Consider the following 16,998-nt stretch of genomic DNA (forward strand, 5'->3'; position numbering starts at 1 on the left):
TGTTTGTAAGCACTGAATCCAGTTACAGTAAGAGAAACAGCAAAAGCAATAACCCTTAATGAGAAAGAAATTCATACCACTGAGTATTTTATTTTTTATTATTATAATAACAAAATAAACTGCAAAAGACAAAAAAATAATCTTTTAAAACAATTCAGTCATATGCTTTTGGCTGCTTCAAATAAGGACACTAAAAGTTATGAAAGAAGTGGGTAGAAACAGAGCAAACAAAACTACTAATTCCTCTTTTTCCATAACTGGAAACAACACTATTATTCTGACTTTCTAATAAAATGTTTAAGAATATGAATAATTTGGGGGTGGGGGGATATATTTGGTAGGACACTTGAATCTATATAAATACAAATAAATTTAAATCAATAAATAAAATAAAATAAAAAAGAATATGAATAATTTTAAAGAAAATCCAAGTAGTAAATAAAAAAGAGAATCTACCTTTCAAAACCACTACAGAACACAGAAAAAAAAATCCACATAGCAAAAGACAAGATTAGCGCAAAGGGAGGTCATTATGCTAAAGATCATAGCCAAAATCTGCATTGGTCTAACTAAATTTATCAACCTTTCCCTTGAAAGATATCTGCCTACAAAGTTAAGCAGAAATTTTCTCCTTAAACACTGAGAAAACTGGTCCCCTTCTTGTCAACTTTGTTCCTTTAGGTTTAATTCACTCAGTGCCTAGATAGGGTGATCTTGATAGCATAACTGTATAAAACAAACTCTGCTTATTATCATCACCCAAAACGGCATCAGAAATGTTACCTTTGATCACGCATTCCAGGTGATAGATCCGGCTTTTTCTCCTGTGATTATTATTTTCCCCTTGGGTAATACTCTAGTAATAGTTGTGGCACTACTCAAACTTTTAGGCACTAGTTTTAACATCCAGTTATGATACATACATGAATCAACTGTTAGGATTGCCAAATGATTTTCTAATTCCATTTACTCTATGCTTATTAGTCAGAATTCTACCTTAAGAAATCCCCTTCCTTCTTCATTTATTTATCATTATGGAGTCATAGAGTCTTACTTTATTTATGGGTAATAATTACTATCATTATTTATTTCAATGATCATATATTGTCCCAGAGTTAACCAGTGGGAATTCTTATAGATTGGCTGTTCGTCTTTGACATGCACCCTCATTTTGTTTTTTGAGGACTTCTTTATGGCACTACAAGATGCTCCAAGCTAATCTTCTATTTTTCCCTGCCCTAACCCTAGGGCCAGTCATTTCACCAAGGTTCCTTTTAGTAAAGAATGATACTCAGAAACAAAAATTTGGGGCCCTGGCCGGTTGGCTCAGCGGTAGAGTGTCAGCCTGGTGTGCGGGGGACCCGGGTTCGATTCCCGGCCAGGGCACATAGGAGAAGCACCCATTTGCTTCTCCACCCCCCCTCCTTCCTCTCTGTCTCTCTCTTCCCCTCCCACAGCCAAGGCTCCATTGGAGCAAAGATGGCCTGGGCGCTGGGGATGGCTCCTTGGCCTCTGCCCCAGGCGCTAGAGTGGCTCTGGTCGCAACAGAGCGACTCCCCGGAAGGGCAGAGCATCGCCCCCTGGTGGGCAGAGCGTCGCCCCTGGTGGGCGTGCCAGGTGGATCCCGGTCGGGTGCATGCGGGAGTCTGTCTGACTGTCTCTCCCCGTTTCCAGCTTCAGAAAAATACAAAAAAAAAAAAAAAAAAAGAAACCAAAATTTGGGTCTACGTGTTATCCCTGCTAATGGAGTGCCCACTATTTCTAGGCCCTCTCAGCAGACAAAGCTGGGATACACACACACACACACACAGTGTATCCGTAAAGTCATGGATCACTTTTGACCGGTCACAGGAAAGCAACAAAAGACGATAGAAATGTGAAATCTGCACCAAAATAAAAGGAAAACTCTCCCAGTTTCATACCTATTCAGTGCAGTTCGATGTGGGCTCACGCACAGATTTTTTAGGGCTCCTTAGGTAGCTATCCCGTATAGCCTCTACAGACTTGTCACTGACTGATGGCCTACCAGAACGGGTTTCTCCACCAAACTGCCGGTTTCCTTCAACTGCTTATCCCACCGAGTAATGTTATTCCTATGTGGTGGCGCTTCTTTATAAACACGCCGATATTCACGTTGCACTTTGGTCACAGATTCGAATTTAGCGAGCCACAGAACACACTGAACTTTCCTCTGTACTGTCCACATCTCCACTGGCATGTCCGTGGGCTGCTCCACTGTATACACGGTGTTACGTCATCATCTGCGCATGCGCACATGCTACCACATCATCCTACAGAAACTGGAAGGTTTTTCCTTTTATTTGGTGCAGATTTCACATTTCTTTTTCTTTTTAAAAAATTTTTTTAATTTTTAATTTTTTTTTTATTTTTTACAGAGATAGCGAGAGAGTCAGAGAGAGGGATAGATAGGGACAGACAGACAGGAACGGAGAAAAATGAGAAGCATTAATCATTCATTTTTCATTGCGACACCTTAGTTGTTCATTGATTGCTTTCTCATATGTGCCTTGACCGTGGGCCTTCAGCAGACCAAGTAACCCCTTGCTCAAGCCAACGACCTTGGGTCCAAGCTGGTGAGCTTTGCTCAAACCAGATGAGTCCGCACTCAAGCTGGGGACCTTGGGGTCTCGAACCTGGGTCCTCTGCATCCCAGTCCAATGCTCTATCCATTGCGCCACAGCCTGGTCAGGCAGATTTCACATTTCTATCGTCTTTTGTTGCTTTCCTGTGATCGGTCAAAGTGCACCATGACTTTACAGACACTCTGTGTGTGTGTGTGTGTGTGTGTGTGTGTGTGTGTGTGTGTGTATACTTATACATATAAATGTGTATGTGTATATACACACATCTAATTTCTTTCCTTTTTTTTTTTTTTAAGTGAGAGGAGGGGAGATAGACTCCCACATGTGCCTGGCCCAGATAGGGCCAATGCTTGAATCAATCGAGCTATTATTAGCACCTGAGGCCATGCCCTCAGATCAATCAAGCCATCCTCAGCACCTCAGCTGACTGCTCAAACCAATTGAGCCACTGGCTATAGGAGGAGAAGATGAGAAAAGGGGAAGGGTGGGAGAGAAAAACAGATGCTCACTTCTCTTGTGAGCCCTGACTTGTAATTGAACCCAGGACACCCATACTCAGGGCTGATGCTCTATCCACTGGGCCAACTGGTCAGGGCCCACATCTAATTTATTTATCTATCTATATACTCTTTAAACCATGAGTTCATGCCAATATCTTCAATTCCACCCAAACATCAGAGCTCATCCCCCTTCCCCAACAGTGAGAAAATGTGGCTTTCATTTTCCACAATTATATTTACTTATTTGCTTAATCCTACTAAAGAAAATTGTTTCAAAATAGCAAACCCATGCTTCTGTGACCCAACAAAAACAAAAGGGGGACATGGGTTCAATGTTTGTTTGGAAGGTTGTTTGTTTTTTGTAGTTTTTTTGGTCCTTATCCTATGGCCAGAGTCCAAATATCGGGTCAAAAGTGACTTATTTTTTTTCCTTCCTCCCTTCAGTATGGTTAAGTTATTCATTTTAAAAGGGTTTGGTTCACTTGTTTCTGTGGGTAGTCTACCTTAGGGAGGTTTTATTCTTCATCACTTCATTTTATTGGTGTTTGCTATTTATATACTGAATATGTAAAACATTAACATGGTTCCAAAAGTCAAAAAGGTATCTTCAGAAGGGTCACCACCCCCATTCCCACCTACCTCCTATGGGTAACCAATCTCATTCATTTCTAACTCGTCCTTCCTGTGCTGTTTTCACCCCAATGAACAAATATATATGTATCTTCTTATCTCTCCTTCTTTCTTACATCAAAGGTAGTATATTATACATAAAGTAGATACTTTTGTACTTTCCTTTTTTTCCACTAAACAATATATCCTGAAAATTACTCCACATTAGTTCATAGAAACCTTTCCCATTCTTTTTATAGCTATATCTAATGCTCCATTGAGTGAATATATCATATCTTATTCAACCTCTCTATCCTGTAGGTTATTTCTAAATCACAAACAATGCTGTGATGTCATGCATGTGTACTTTCATACTATCAGAAGTGTATCTTCCTAAGAAATTCCTAAATTTTGGATTATTGAGTCAAATTCATATGTAGTTAAAATCAAAATGTATCTTATGTCTCCTATATAATGCACTGGAAAGAAACCATCATTTCTGTGCTATTTCTGCCCCCAAAATGCAAATGCTTAACCTAAATCTAACCATGAAGAAACAAACTCAAACTGAGGGAATTCTACAAACAACTAACTTGTACTCTTCAAAATGTCAATGTCATAAAACAAAGACTACAGAACTGTTCCAAAGGAAAAAAGGACATGGAAACAGAATGCACTGCATAATCTGAGATTTTCTATTGCTATAAAAGGCATTTTGGAGACATTTTGCAAAATCTGGAACTGTCCCGCTAATTTCTGATTTTGGTTATATACTGTGTTTATGTAAGCAAATGCCTGTTTTTCGGAAATGTACATCGCGGTATTTAAAAATAAGGGGCACTGTCTTCAACTCAAATGATTCAGAAAATAAATAGTTTGTACATATGAGGGAGGGATGAAATAGATATGGTCAAGTGTTAGCATTAAGGAAATGTGGGTAAAAAATTTTTTTAAAGCAGGTGTTATTTTAACATTTATATTCGTATTTCTAGCACTGACCATTTCTTAATTCTAAACACAGCTTCTCCTAGGGAAAAAACATCATCATATGAGGTGACAAGATAAGTTGGTTGACAATATCAAACTAATATATACTAACAACAAATTCCGTGACTAGAAAAGTTTTAATTAAACTAAGGCAATGCTATTTACTGCTACATAACCAATAAAAAATCTCACTGCTTTTATAAAACAGTAAAAATGTAATTTAAAAGGTGACAAGGAACTCAGTTTAATCATATCTCCAGTAGCACAATTTGACAACTTAGATTTCTTTGCCTCTTTCAGAACCACAGAAAATATGTGAATAAACGTATAAATTTTTGTCTTTTTCATAAAAGCCTGAGACACTTTTCTTTACAAAACAGAAATCAGAGGCCCACGGAGCACATCACTTTAAACTAAATTTCAATATAAAACACAGATTCAGTGGCTATACCCAAAGTAATTCAAAATCAAGGCCTTTCAAGAAGATTCCATGACTATTAACTCCACACTGTCTACAGGCAGAGGGAAAGTCTTTTACTCATTTCTACTTTTCAGTAAGGATAGCACAGTAGAACTAATACCTTATGGGCACTTCTATTTTTTCACACCAAAAAAATAAACATATAAATGTTCATGTGGCATCACAAAATCTATTTCAATTTGAGATCAATTTTAACTTCAAAAAAGAACCTTAAAATTTTTTTTAAATAATACTGCTTGAAGAAAGTCTCTTTCTCTACCCTCACCTACTTTTAAAGTCTCCATTTATTTTCCTATCTGGGTGAATTAAACAGACTATTTTCATTTCAGACCTTAAAACAGACCCTTGATAGTTCAGTAACATCAGTGAGTTAAAAATCCCATCCCAGTAATTAGCTGCCTGTCAAAAGCAGGGTTCTTTACTCAACAGAAATGTCCCCACTACACTCCTGCAACTTCCCCATCCAGAAGGAAGGGACACACACACAGGTTAGAACAAGTAAGAATGAGTTTTAAGAAATCCTAGGTTAGAATTTCCTTGTTTCTCCTCTGATAAAAGCAGCCACCCTCTCTAAAGAAGACAGTGTTCTTCCTTAGATAACTAGCATTTCTATCCAGTAATTGCCAGCAAAGCCATTTCAACCGTTACCAAAATGAAGAAATCTCTAGTATATACCACAATTGGGAGAGATTTCTTATTTTTCAATGCTAAGACTCACTTGTAAGTTACTCTGAAAATGTAAAACAGCAATCTGCACACTAAAAATAAGTCTACAGTAGTTTCAAATGCACAGATAAAAATAACTTTAAAGGATTTATAATTGTAGGATGTGTCTTCAAGATGTAGCAATAGAACAGCAATTAAGGAATCTAAATCTTCACATGTGGATCAATTTAACTATGAACACAACAAATACAAGAGCCTTGAAATCTCTCTTAGGATCTCAGCCCCAGGAAAGTACAAGGAAGAAGCACTCAGCAATACACAAAGCGCTAGGTGAAAAACAATGTCTGAGTCAGGTCCAGACTAACAGATTGTAAGACTGACTAAAACTCTATGTGAGCAATCAGCTACCCCCTACATAGCTCAAAATCTTACAAACTGCTGAATAAAAGTCAGGATGCTAAACAAAGAACAGAAGCTGGGAAAGTCCCCTCTAATTCTGTAAAACATGTTTGGTCTCTTCTCAAAGTTGCTAGATTAGCATTAACTCTAAACCCCAATGATTAATCCATTATTTCCCAAAATTAACCCCTAACTAATAAAAAGAATTTCCCCGACTCAAAATGGGATCAACATTCATCACTTAAGTACCACAAGGAAGCGAGGTGGGGATTATGAGTTTGGGGTGAGAAAGGGGAGGAGGATGTTGAAAATTTAAAATAAAAGACCAGATTATGTGACAAAGAAAAATGAATAAATTATAAATTTTGTTTTTGAGGAACAAAATACAGAAGTAACAGCAAATAAAACCAGGTAACAATTATTATTTACTTACTCTGTAGAAGGCACTGTGCTAAATGGTTTGCAAGTATTATATTATTTCCTCCAAAAATCCTAACGGTACTACTAATAGTTCCCTTTTCATACAGGAAACAGGCTTAGAGAACCTAAGAAACTTGACCAAAGATACAAAGCTAGTTCAATAAGCAAGAACAAACCTTGACTTTGAAAGGTGCAGAGATTTGTTCAACCAAATCCAGTATTTTATGAAGAAACTGAAGCCTTAAAGAGATTAGGGAGATTGCCTTGATCAGATAATCTGGTTGGTTAGAGAATCCTCCTGAAGCACAGAGGTTGCTGGTTCGATCCCGTCACGGCACATACAGGAATATATTGATGTACCCATCTCTCCCACTCTCTCCCTTCCTCGCTCTAAAATCAATAAAATAAGCATTAAAAAAAGAGAGAGAGAAATTAGGTAGATTAAAATAATCCCCCATTTCACCTGAGTAGGGCGGCCTAGAACCCAGATATTAAATGCTCCTTCCACTTCACTTTGTACAATGTTAAGGTAATTTCATAACTAGAATTTACTCACATTTAGGTATTCTATTTATGCGCCCCAATGGGGATTTACCTGGCAACCCCCATCTGGGACCGCTGCTCAGACCACCTTAGCTATCCTTAGTGCCTGGTGCCAGCACTAGAACCAATCGAGCCACTGGCTAAAAAGAGGGGTAGAGGGAGGGAAGGCAGAGAGGGAAGAAAGAGATTCAGACGGTTACTTCTCCTGTGTGCCTTGACCAGGGATTGAACCTGGGATGTCTGAACACTGGGCTGACGCTCTATCCACCGAGCCAACCAGCCAGGGCCCACACATATAGTCTTAATAATATAATATTTTCAATTCTTATCACACTGTATGATGTGTTATATTCATTTTAAGAGGAAAAGACACCTTAATTAAGTAATCATTGCTTTACTTTTCTAATTTTGCAGCTCTTCATATGTATAGCAGGCAACAAGCTGAGGTTAAAGAAAGTCAGGGCAAAGTTGATTTTAAGTTCTCCACTCCCAAATTCATTAAATTTGTCCTGCTCAAGATTATAAAATGGAAAAATATATATTGAACACTATAAAAACACTGTTTTTAATTCTCAGGAGTTTTAAAAAATAAAACTAATTCCTGATCTCCAAAGAGAACTGACTTCCGCTTGTTAAGATTATTATCCTTCTGCCATCTCCTCTCCCTCCAATTACTACTGCTAGACAATCATAGCAGAATGAATTTTAATTTCCCAGGAGTCAGAAAATAAATAGCAGCTCTATTAAGTGTAGATGATAGTCATGTTAGCTCCACAATTAAAGATTAATATAACAAAAACAATAACAGCAATGTATGTAGCCTTACTATGTACTAGACACTGTTCTAGGCTCTTGACATATTAACTTGTTTAATTTCACAACAATGGTATGTAGTATACTGTGTATTTCCCCAGTGTAAAGATGGGAAAAACTGAGGTACAGAGAAGTAAAATTTGTCAAAGATTACAGAGCTAAAACTCTATCCAAGTAGTTTGGCTCCTGACTCTTCAGAAAGTCTCCTCCAAGCCAGAGCCTATATTTCTCCCTTTCACTGACCCCAAGTTATCTGCCTACCCCACTCCCCTCCTTGATTGCCCTCTCTCTCAAAGCTAGCATGACTCCCCATACTCACTTAAGACATTTCTTCTCTCCCTCCTACCAACTCTACATTGTACTTTTATCAACCCTTTACAAACGGACTTTTCCCTGACTCTGAATTCTCTTTGCTTTTAAATGTGTTACAGAATTGTACATATATAAACATATAATAACCATCATTAACCGAGTAAATACGCCACGCTAGATGCAATGCTAAGAACATTCCCATGATTTAAAGGATTATAAAGAATGTGTGGTCAGATCCACTTTACTGAAGATAAAAACTGAGGCTCAAAGAAGCTCAATAAATAAAGGGGAGAGCAAAAGTCGGTTTACAGTTGTTCGTATGGAAAATAATAATAATTAATAATACAGGAATAAACTGTGTTTTGTGTACTTACAACTATAAACCGACTTTTGCCCACCCCTGTATTTTGGCAATGTGAATAAGTAACATAGCAAGACCAGACACTCAAGTCTGTATGACTTAAAGCTCACACTATTTATCTATGTATAAATACATGGTTTCCCCCATGTATATATGTCTCCTGAATTTCTTTTATATCACTTAGTGCCCCAGGTACATTCCTATTCATAAAGGAGGCATTTCTTTAACAAATGAATTCTAGAAAATCATTAGAAAGCCAGCAACTGCCATTATCTTAATGGTTTCTAATACTATTTCCAACAACAAAAGGTTCCAATTTCTTAATTAAATAATTCACTTACATTCAGATGGTCACTTCCCTCAAAAATCTAAAGAGATATTTGCGGTTTAAATCTTTTAAGTAACACTGTTAATTAATAGTGGAACCCAGGATTATACTCTCACTACTCGTCACTCCCCTCAAATCCTCCCCCCTTTAACTACAGTCCCCAAAGAAAGGGTTAGCTATAGACTGTTTTGCTTTGCCCTAGAGAAACAGCAACATGACAGCATCCCTGATGCCTGCTAAACTTAAACCAATCTCACATCTTAGCGTAATTTTTTTTAACCCACTAATGAGCACACTGTAAATGCTCATTACATAAACATCTTCTCTTTCTGGATATAAAGGCTTAAGAAGCAGTTTTTAAACCCTGAAATAACATAACATCAATTACTGTTCATTTAGTCAATGTGAAAGGTAATGATCACATTTACATTTCAGTAACTCTGTATTTTAATGTCACTATAAACATTAAGTGAAACGAAATAAGCTATTCAAGTATCCACATTGATAAGAAATGGGTGAAACGTAAACAAGAAATAAATATTTCACCAAAGCATCTTAACAATACCCATGACATATATACTAAGAATATCTTTGTTACCTGTTAAAACGGGGTACCTTTGCTCTCTCCCAACCTAAAGCCACACCTTTTAGGTTGACAAAAGCCGAGAGATAACTGGGATTCTCTTTTTTAAAATCCCCAAAAAAGATCACTCAAACCTCTAACCAAGAGCAAATCCCAAGAATGAACTACATCTCTTTCTTTACAACCCCTGACTTTTCGCCTCCAGCTACCAGAAAGGGTTGGGGGTGGGGGACAGGGTGTTTGAAACAGGCACAGAACACTGGACTCGGTCGGTCACCTCCCAGTCTGGCCCATCCCAAACTTCACCTTGGTACAGCTAGGAGGAGGAAGGCACCAGGAATTCCTAGGAAATGGTCTCACCCATATCGGAGAAAATTCTTAACTTCCTCAAAGCCACCATTTATTTCCCTGGAGCATTATCGCAAACTCCCACCCGGGCATATTACCTACGAGACTACTTAAAAGAAAAGCACAAACACACAAAGAGAAGCACTGCTTGAAGCGGGCAGCTCTGGCTCAGCGTGCGCGCAGAAGCCCGGAGACCACGCGGAGCCGCGGCCAAGTAGCCACCGAGATCGCACCGACGGTGCAGGAGACGGCCGGAGCAGCTGGAAAGCCATCGACGGGGCTCCAGCCCCACGCCCGACGCCCCGCACCCGGGCCCTCCGGGCAGGAAGCCCGGCACGGCGGCGCTGCCTCTCCGGGAGGGCTCGGGCCCCGACCGGAGCGATAAGGTGGATCGGCGCTTCCTACCCTCCCAGCTCCGCCCTCCCGGCCACATTCCTGAGAAGCCCGACTGCCGGGACGCCGTGCAGCGGCGCGGGGCAGACAGGAGCGCGACGCTGAAGCCGCAGGGTCAGAGCACAGAACCGGCCCCGCGCCCCCCGCCGCTCGCCGCTGGCCCGGCCACCCCCGGCGCGCGCGGCACCTCCGGGGCGGGGTCGAGGCGGCCGCCCCGCCACAGGTAGCGCGAGCCCCCGCCCGCCACCCTCCTCTGGAGTCCCCGGCAGGCCCGCTCCGGACACCTGGATGAACTGGATAGTGAGCGCTGACTTGCCCACGCCGCCCCCGCCGACCACCACGAGCCGGTACTTCTCCTGGCCAGAGCCGTCCCGCCAGCCGGCCGCGGCCATGGGGACGCCGCCGAGCCCAGCCCGGCCACGCCGAGCCGCCGCCCGCCCTAGGCCCGGGTCCGGGGACGTGTGCGGCCGGCGGGCTGCGGGCGAGCGGCCGGGCGGGGGTCCCGGGCGCCCGGAGATGCCAGGAAGGCCGGTGCGTGCGGCAGCGCGGCGCGCTGGCTGGCCGAGTCCCGCCCGAAGCGCCGAGAAGCGTGGTGACCAAAGGGGACTAGGGGTAGCAGCGACCGAGGGGCACGCTAGTCCACACGTCTCCGCAGCGCCTGCTGAATGCAGCCTCCAGCGCCGCTACAAATGGCCGTCTGGGGGCCGGGCTGCTAGGCTGAGGTGCTGCATATGCATGAGGGGGCGGGGTGGGGCGGGGCTGCGCCGACCGAGATTCCGGAGCTGACCTGGGCTCAGACCCCCGCGGATGTGTCCCGTAACTCCCCTTGTGGAGTGGGTGTGTGCGTGATTATGTGTGTGAGAAAGAGTGTCAGAGAAGGTATCAAACTGTGTATGTCAGGGATTGTCAAGAATTATGAGGATGAAAAATACAGTATGTGAAGGCATGTGTAAAAAACAAGAGTTGTGATCTTAACTCAATTTGTAGCAAAGTAAATATCCTGTTTTAAGAGTACAGATGGTGACCATGATTGTGCGAAAAACAGTATGTAGCAGTGACTGAGGATTAAAGCTGTGTCACAGAAATTGTGTGATGAACTTGTGGTGACAGTGTGTGAGGAATGTGGCAGAGACCGAGCATGGGGAATAAGTCACAGTGATTGAGTGTGTGTGGGCAATAGTGAATGTGACAGATTTTGTATGTATCAGGAGAGTGGCTTAGTGGCTGTGTTTTTGTGTGAGAAATATGTAGTAATTGTATTTGAAGAGCATGGGTATGAGAGATTAGTCTGTACTTCTTATTTGCATACAACATACCAGGCACTCTGCTGGAGGGCAGGGACAAGATTTTGTCTCTGCCCTCAGGGAACTTAGAGTCCAATAGGAGAGACAGGACAATAGGCAAAGTATAAGGCGTAGCACTAAGGGCTGTAACTAAGCACCGGTGGCAATGTGTGCCCATAGGAGAAGCACTAACCCTAAAGGTGAGTGGTCAGGGAAAGCTCCCTAAAAGACCTGAATTATAAATAATATAGGCAGCCAAGCAGTTGGAATAAAAGTATTCCAGGAAAAGAAACCACATATGTAAAAACCAGAGCTGAGAATTGTGTCACATGATTTTGAATGTATTGGGAGTTTGGACACCACTAATTGTGAATGAAAAATGATTATCTATGTGTATGACAGTTTAACCGAATGTAGCAAGATTTAGAGACAGTGTAGGGTAGTAGATAAGGCCATGAGTTCTGGGGCCAGATTGTCTGGATTCAAATCCTAGTTCTTCCAATAATGGTATAATGTTGTCCTCTGTGCCTCTCTTCTCTAAAATAAGAAGACTAAGACTACCTACCTTGAGGGTTGTTTTTTTTTTTTTAGTAAGAATCAAATGAGGTAATACATGTAATAGCCCCTGACTTGTAGTAAGCATTTGTGGCAGTTTTGGAACATGACTGCAAGTTCTTGGACACAACCTAGTGACTCTCTTGGAACCAGCAGAATGCAGCAGAAGAGTTGCTGTATAACTTCCAAGGCTGGGTCAGAAGAGGCCACACAGCTTCCACCTGTTCTTTTGGGATTCTCGCTCTAGGAGAAACAAAGTAAGAAGTTTGGCTAGCCTGAGATGGCATGCTAGAGAGGCCACATATAAACATGTCAGTCAAAGGTCCAGCTGAGCTTCTAGCCAATGGCCAGCAACGACTACCAGCCATGTGAGATGTCTTGGACACCCAGTTCTGCCCAACCTTCAGATGACTGCAGCCCCTCCCTGCTGGCATTTTTACTGACTGCAACTGCATGACAGATTCCAAGCACGAGCCACACAGGCCAGCCATTCCTGACCCACAAAATCATGAGCAAAATAAAATAGTAAATTTGTTGTTGTCATTTATTTTAAACTTTTTATTTGGAAATAATTTCTATATATTAAGTATGAAGAACACCCATACATACACCTTTACCCAAATTCAACTATTATGAACACCTTTCCCCACCTCCTTTATTATTCTCCCCTATTTTCTCTTTCCCTCTCTTTCATATATATATGATATATATTTATATATAAAATTCATAAAATGAATTTTGTAGCTATTTAAGGGTAAGTTACAAACACTATGGTCCTTTACCCCTAACTGCTTCATTATGTATCCCAAGAATAGAGTTATCATCCCACGAAGCCAAAGTACATTTGTCAACTTTAGTAAATTTAATATTGATATGAAAACATTTGTATAATCTACCATTTATATTCCAATTTTTTCAGTAGACTCAATGTGCTTTAGAGAATTTTTTTCCCTCTAGTACAGGATCCAGTCTAGAATCAGGCTTTGCACTGGTTGTCAAATCTTTTTAACTTTTTTTAAGTGTGGTACAAAATGGTTGTTTTAAGCAGCTTTTTTTTTTTTTTTTTTTACAGAGACAGAGAGTCAGAGAGGGATAAATAGGGACAGACAGACAGGAATGGAGAAAGATGAGAAGCATCAATTGTCAGTTTTTCGTTGGGACACCTTAGTTGTTCATTGATTGCTTTCTCATATGTGCCTTGAGGGCAGGCCTTCGGCAGACCGAGTAACCCCTTGCTCGAGCCAGCAACCTTGGGTCCAAGCTGGTGAGCTTTTGCTCAAACCAGATGAGCCTGTGCTCAAGCTGGCGACCTCAGGGTCTCAAACCTGAGTCCCCCTCATCCCAGTCTGACGCTCTATCCACTGCGCCACCGCCTGGTCAGGTGCAGCTATCTTTATTGACAGTATTTGTTACACAGCCGAACTAACCAGAGAGCCTCAATGACAGTTATTATTATCAATGTGAAAAGGAGAAAAGAGAAAGGAAAGAGGAACCTACATCAAGGAAGAGCTGAGAAAGAGCCAGTTCAACTTCCCACAAATGCCTCTCAGTGTCTACCAAGCCCTGAAATTTCCCATAATTTTCCTGCACAAAGTGTTCTTCTTATGCTCCTTCCCTTCTAAAGTACAATCCAAAATCTTTGTCTCCTTTCAGAAAGTTTTGGTAGTCAGAAAAGCTTACCAAATCTCAAAAATATTCAAAAGAAAGTTATTCCCTAGCCCTGGCCGGCTGGCTCAGCGGTAGAGCGTCAGACTAGCGTGCGGAGGACCCGGGTTCGATTCCCGGCCAGGGCACACAGGAGAAGCGCCCATTTGCTTCTCCACCCCTCCGCCGCGCCTTCCTCTCTGTCTCTCTCTTCCCCTCCCGCAGCCAAGGCTCCATTGGAGCAAAGATGGCCCGGGCGCTGGGGATGGCTCTGTGGCCTCTGCCTCAGGCGCTAGAGTGGCTCTGGTCGCAACATGGCGACGTCCAGGATGGGCAGAGCATCGCCCCCTGGTGGGCAGAGCATCGCCCCATGGTGGGCGTACCGGGTGGATCCCGGTCGGGCGCATGCGGGAGTCTGTCTGACTGTCTCTCCCTGTTTCCAGCTTCAGAAAAATGCAAAATAAAAATAAAAATAAAAAAAGAAAGTTATTCCCTGATCGAGAAAACATAGCTAAACTAGCCACAGCTATTTAGACTGGGGGATCAGACATAGGTCCTAAAACAGTTGTAATGAACTCCTTATTATTCTGTGACTTGGCATCCAGCAGAGGAGCAGTCAGGGGTACTGAGCCTGATGATAGTTTGACCAGTAAATTAAAATGAAGTCCCCTGGCTGGATTAGCTCAGTTGATTAGAACATCATCCTGAAGCATAAAGGTTACCGGTTGGATCTCTGGTCAGGGCACATACAGGAACAGATCAATGTTCTCTCTCTCTCTCTCTCTTCCTCTCTAAAATCAATCAATAAAAAAAATTTTAAAGAAAATTAAGAGGATATAGTAACAATTGCAAACTGGTAAGCACCTAAGTGTCAGTGACTAGAGTTTTCAGAGAGAAACCTATTTTCAGTAGAACTTATTTCAATAAGCTATTTGCTGGCCCTAGACAGGTAGCTTAGTTGGCACGTCATCTCAATACGGTACACTAAAGTTGGGGGTTTGATTCCCGGTAAGGGCACATACAAGAATAAGTGGAACAACAAATCATTGTTTTTCTCTCGTTCTCTCCCTCTCTCTTCCTCCCTCTCTAAAATCAATTTTAAAAATAATAATAATAACCTATTTGCTAAGCTCCTTCTCTGCCTGAGTTCTGACCGAGATTTTCTTTCTTTCGTACTCTGCGCCATTATGATCCATTTATACAGGGCAATTCCAACTTGAAACCAAGCAAGCAAACCCATCCTGTAGAAAGCATGCTTTAGTTGACTCCCAGGAGTTCATTTCTTCTTGCTTTCAAATAGTATCTCCAAGTTTTCCCTCTCTTTGGGAGAGACTGACACCCACCCCCAGTTTCAGGAGTTCACTCAAATTCACTCTCCACTGGCCATAGTAATTAGCTAAAGGATGGGCACGTGACGTAAATCAGGCCAATCAGGAACAGATTCTTTTTTTTTTTTAATTCATTTTAGAGAGGGGAGAGAGAGAGAGAGAAAATATGAAGGGGTGGGAGCAGGAAGCATCAACTCCCATATGTACCTTGACCAGGCAAGCCCAGGGTTTCAAACCTGTAACCTCAGCGTTCTAGGTTGACGCTTGATCCACTGCACCACCATCAATCAGGCAGAATCAAAACTACAATAAATTCCACTTCTCACCCATTGGATTGACTATAGTCAAAAAGACAAATAATGCCCTGGCCGGTTGGCTCAGTGGTAGAGCATTGGCCTGGCGTGCAGAAGTCCCGGGTTCGATTCCCAGCCAGGGCACACAGGAGACGCGCCCATCTGCTTCTCCACCCCTCCCCCTCTCCTTCCTCTCTGTCTCTCTCTTCCCCTCCCGCAGCCGAGGCTCCATTGGAGCAAAGATGGCCTGGGCGCTGGGGATGGCTCCTTGGCCTCTGCCCCAGGTGCTAGAGTGGCTCTGGTCCCAACAGAGCGACGCCCCGTAGGGGCAGAGCATCGCCCCCTGGTGGGCAGAGCATCGCCCCCTGGTGGGCATGCCGGGTGGATCCCGGTCGGGCGCATGCGGGAGTCTGTCTGACTGTCTCTCCCCGTTTCCAGCTTCAGAGAAATAAAAAAAAATTAAAAAATTAAAAAAAAGACAGATAATGACAAAGGTTGACGAGAATGTGGAAAACTGGACCCCTCAAATACTGCTGCTAGGAATATAAATGGTGCTGCTGCTTTGGAAAGCAGTTTGGCATTTTTCTCAAAGATTAATTCATAGAGTTACCACACAACCCAGAAATTTCACGCCTAAGAATATACTCAAGATAAATTAAAACATAAGTCTGTATAAACACTGCACATATAAATTTATAGCAGCATTATTCATAATAACCAAAAAGTGGGGGAAAACTCAGTTGTTCATCAAATGATGAAAGGATATACAAAATATGGCATATCATATAACAGGATATTATTTGGCAATAAAAAGGGATGGAGTACTGATACATACTATACAATATGGATGGACCTTGAAAATACGCTAAACAAAAAAGCCAGTCACAAAGAAACAAACCTGACCAGGTGGTGACACAGTGGATAGAGGGTCGGACTGGGATGCAGAGGACTCATGTTCGAGACCCTGAGGTCGCCAGCTTGAGCGCGGGCTCATCTCTCTTGGGCAAAAAGCTCACCAGCTTGGACCCAAGGTCGCTGGCTCGAGCAAAGGGTTACTCGGTCTGCTGAAGGCCCATGGTCAAGGCACATATGAGAGAGCAATCAATGAACAACTAAGGTGTTGCAAGGAAAAACTGATGATTGATGCTTCTCATCTCTCTCTGTTCATGTCTGTCTGTCCCTATCTATCCCTCTCTCTGACTCTATCTCTGTCCCTGTTAAAAAAAAAAAAGTTCCAGGATAAGAAAATCTATAGAGACAAAAAATAGATTAGTAGTTTCCAGGGCTAAATAGGAAAAGTTGAGTAATGATAATGGGTATGAGCTTTCTTTTCGGAGATAGGAAAATGTTCTGAAATTATATAGATAGTTGTAATGGTTACACAACTCTGTCAATATGCTAAAAACCATTAACTTATACACTTTTAAAATGAATTTTATGGTATGTGATTTAAAATCTTAATAAAGCTATGAGGAGAAAAGATTCAATTGCAGGGTTTTATTTGATCTATCAAGAAAATGTCTTTATTTCAAGAATAAAAATGTCCCTC

The 16,998-nt window shown here is 41.9% G+C and overlaps 1 protein-coding gene across 2 annotated transcripts in view; it reads right to left on the bottom strand.

Moving 5' to 3' along the window:
* The window catches only part of RRAS2 (RAS related 2), an 87,975-nt gene extending 76,930 nt beyond the window's left edge, over window positions 1-11,045 (bottom strand). The window contains exon 1 of one of the 2 annotated variants that reach the window (XM_066251011.1): window positions 10,631-11,045. In XM_066251011.1, coding sequence (XP_066107108.1) covers window positions 10,631-10,738 — 108 coding nt within the window. In that variant the 5' untranslated portion in view covers window positions 10,739-11,045. Of the gene's footprint in view, window positions 1-10,086; window positions 10,290-10,630 lie in introns of those variants that run through there. The other variant, XM_066251010.1, reaches the window with a different exon arrangement.
* Between the last annotated feature and the right edge of the window lie 5,953 nt (window positions 11,046-16,998).

The sequence above is a fragment of the Saccopteryx bilineata genome, chromosome 1 (assembly GCF_036850765.1).
Source record: "Saccopteryx bilineata isolate mSacBil1 chromosome 1, mSacBil1_pri_phased_curated, whole genome shotgun sequence".
Lineage (NCBI taxonomy): Eukaryota > Metazoa > Chordata > Mammalia > Chiroptera > Emballonuridae > Saccopteryx > Saccopteryx bilineata.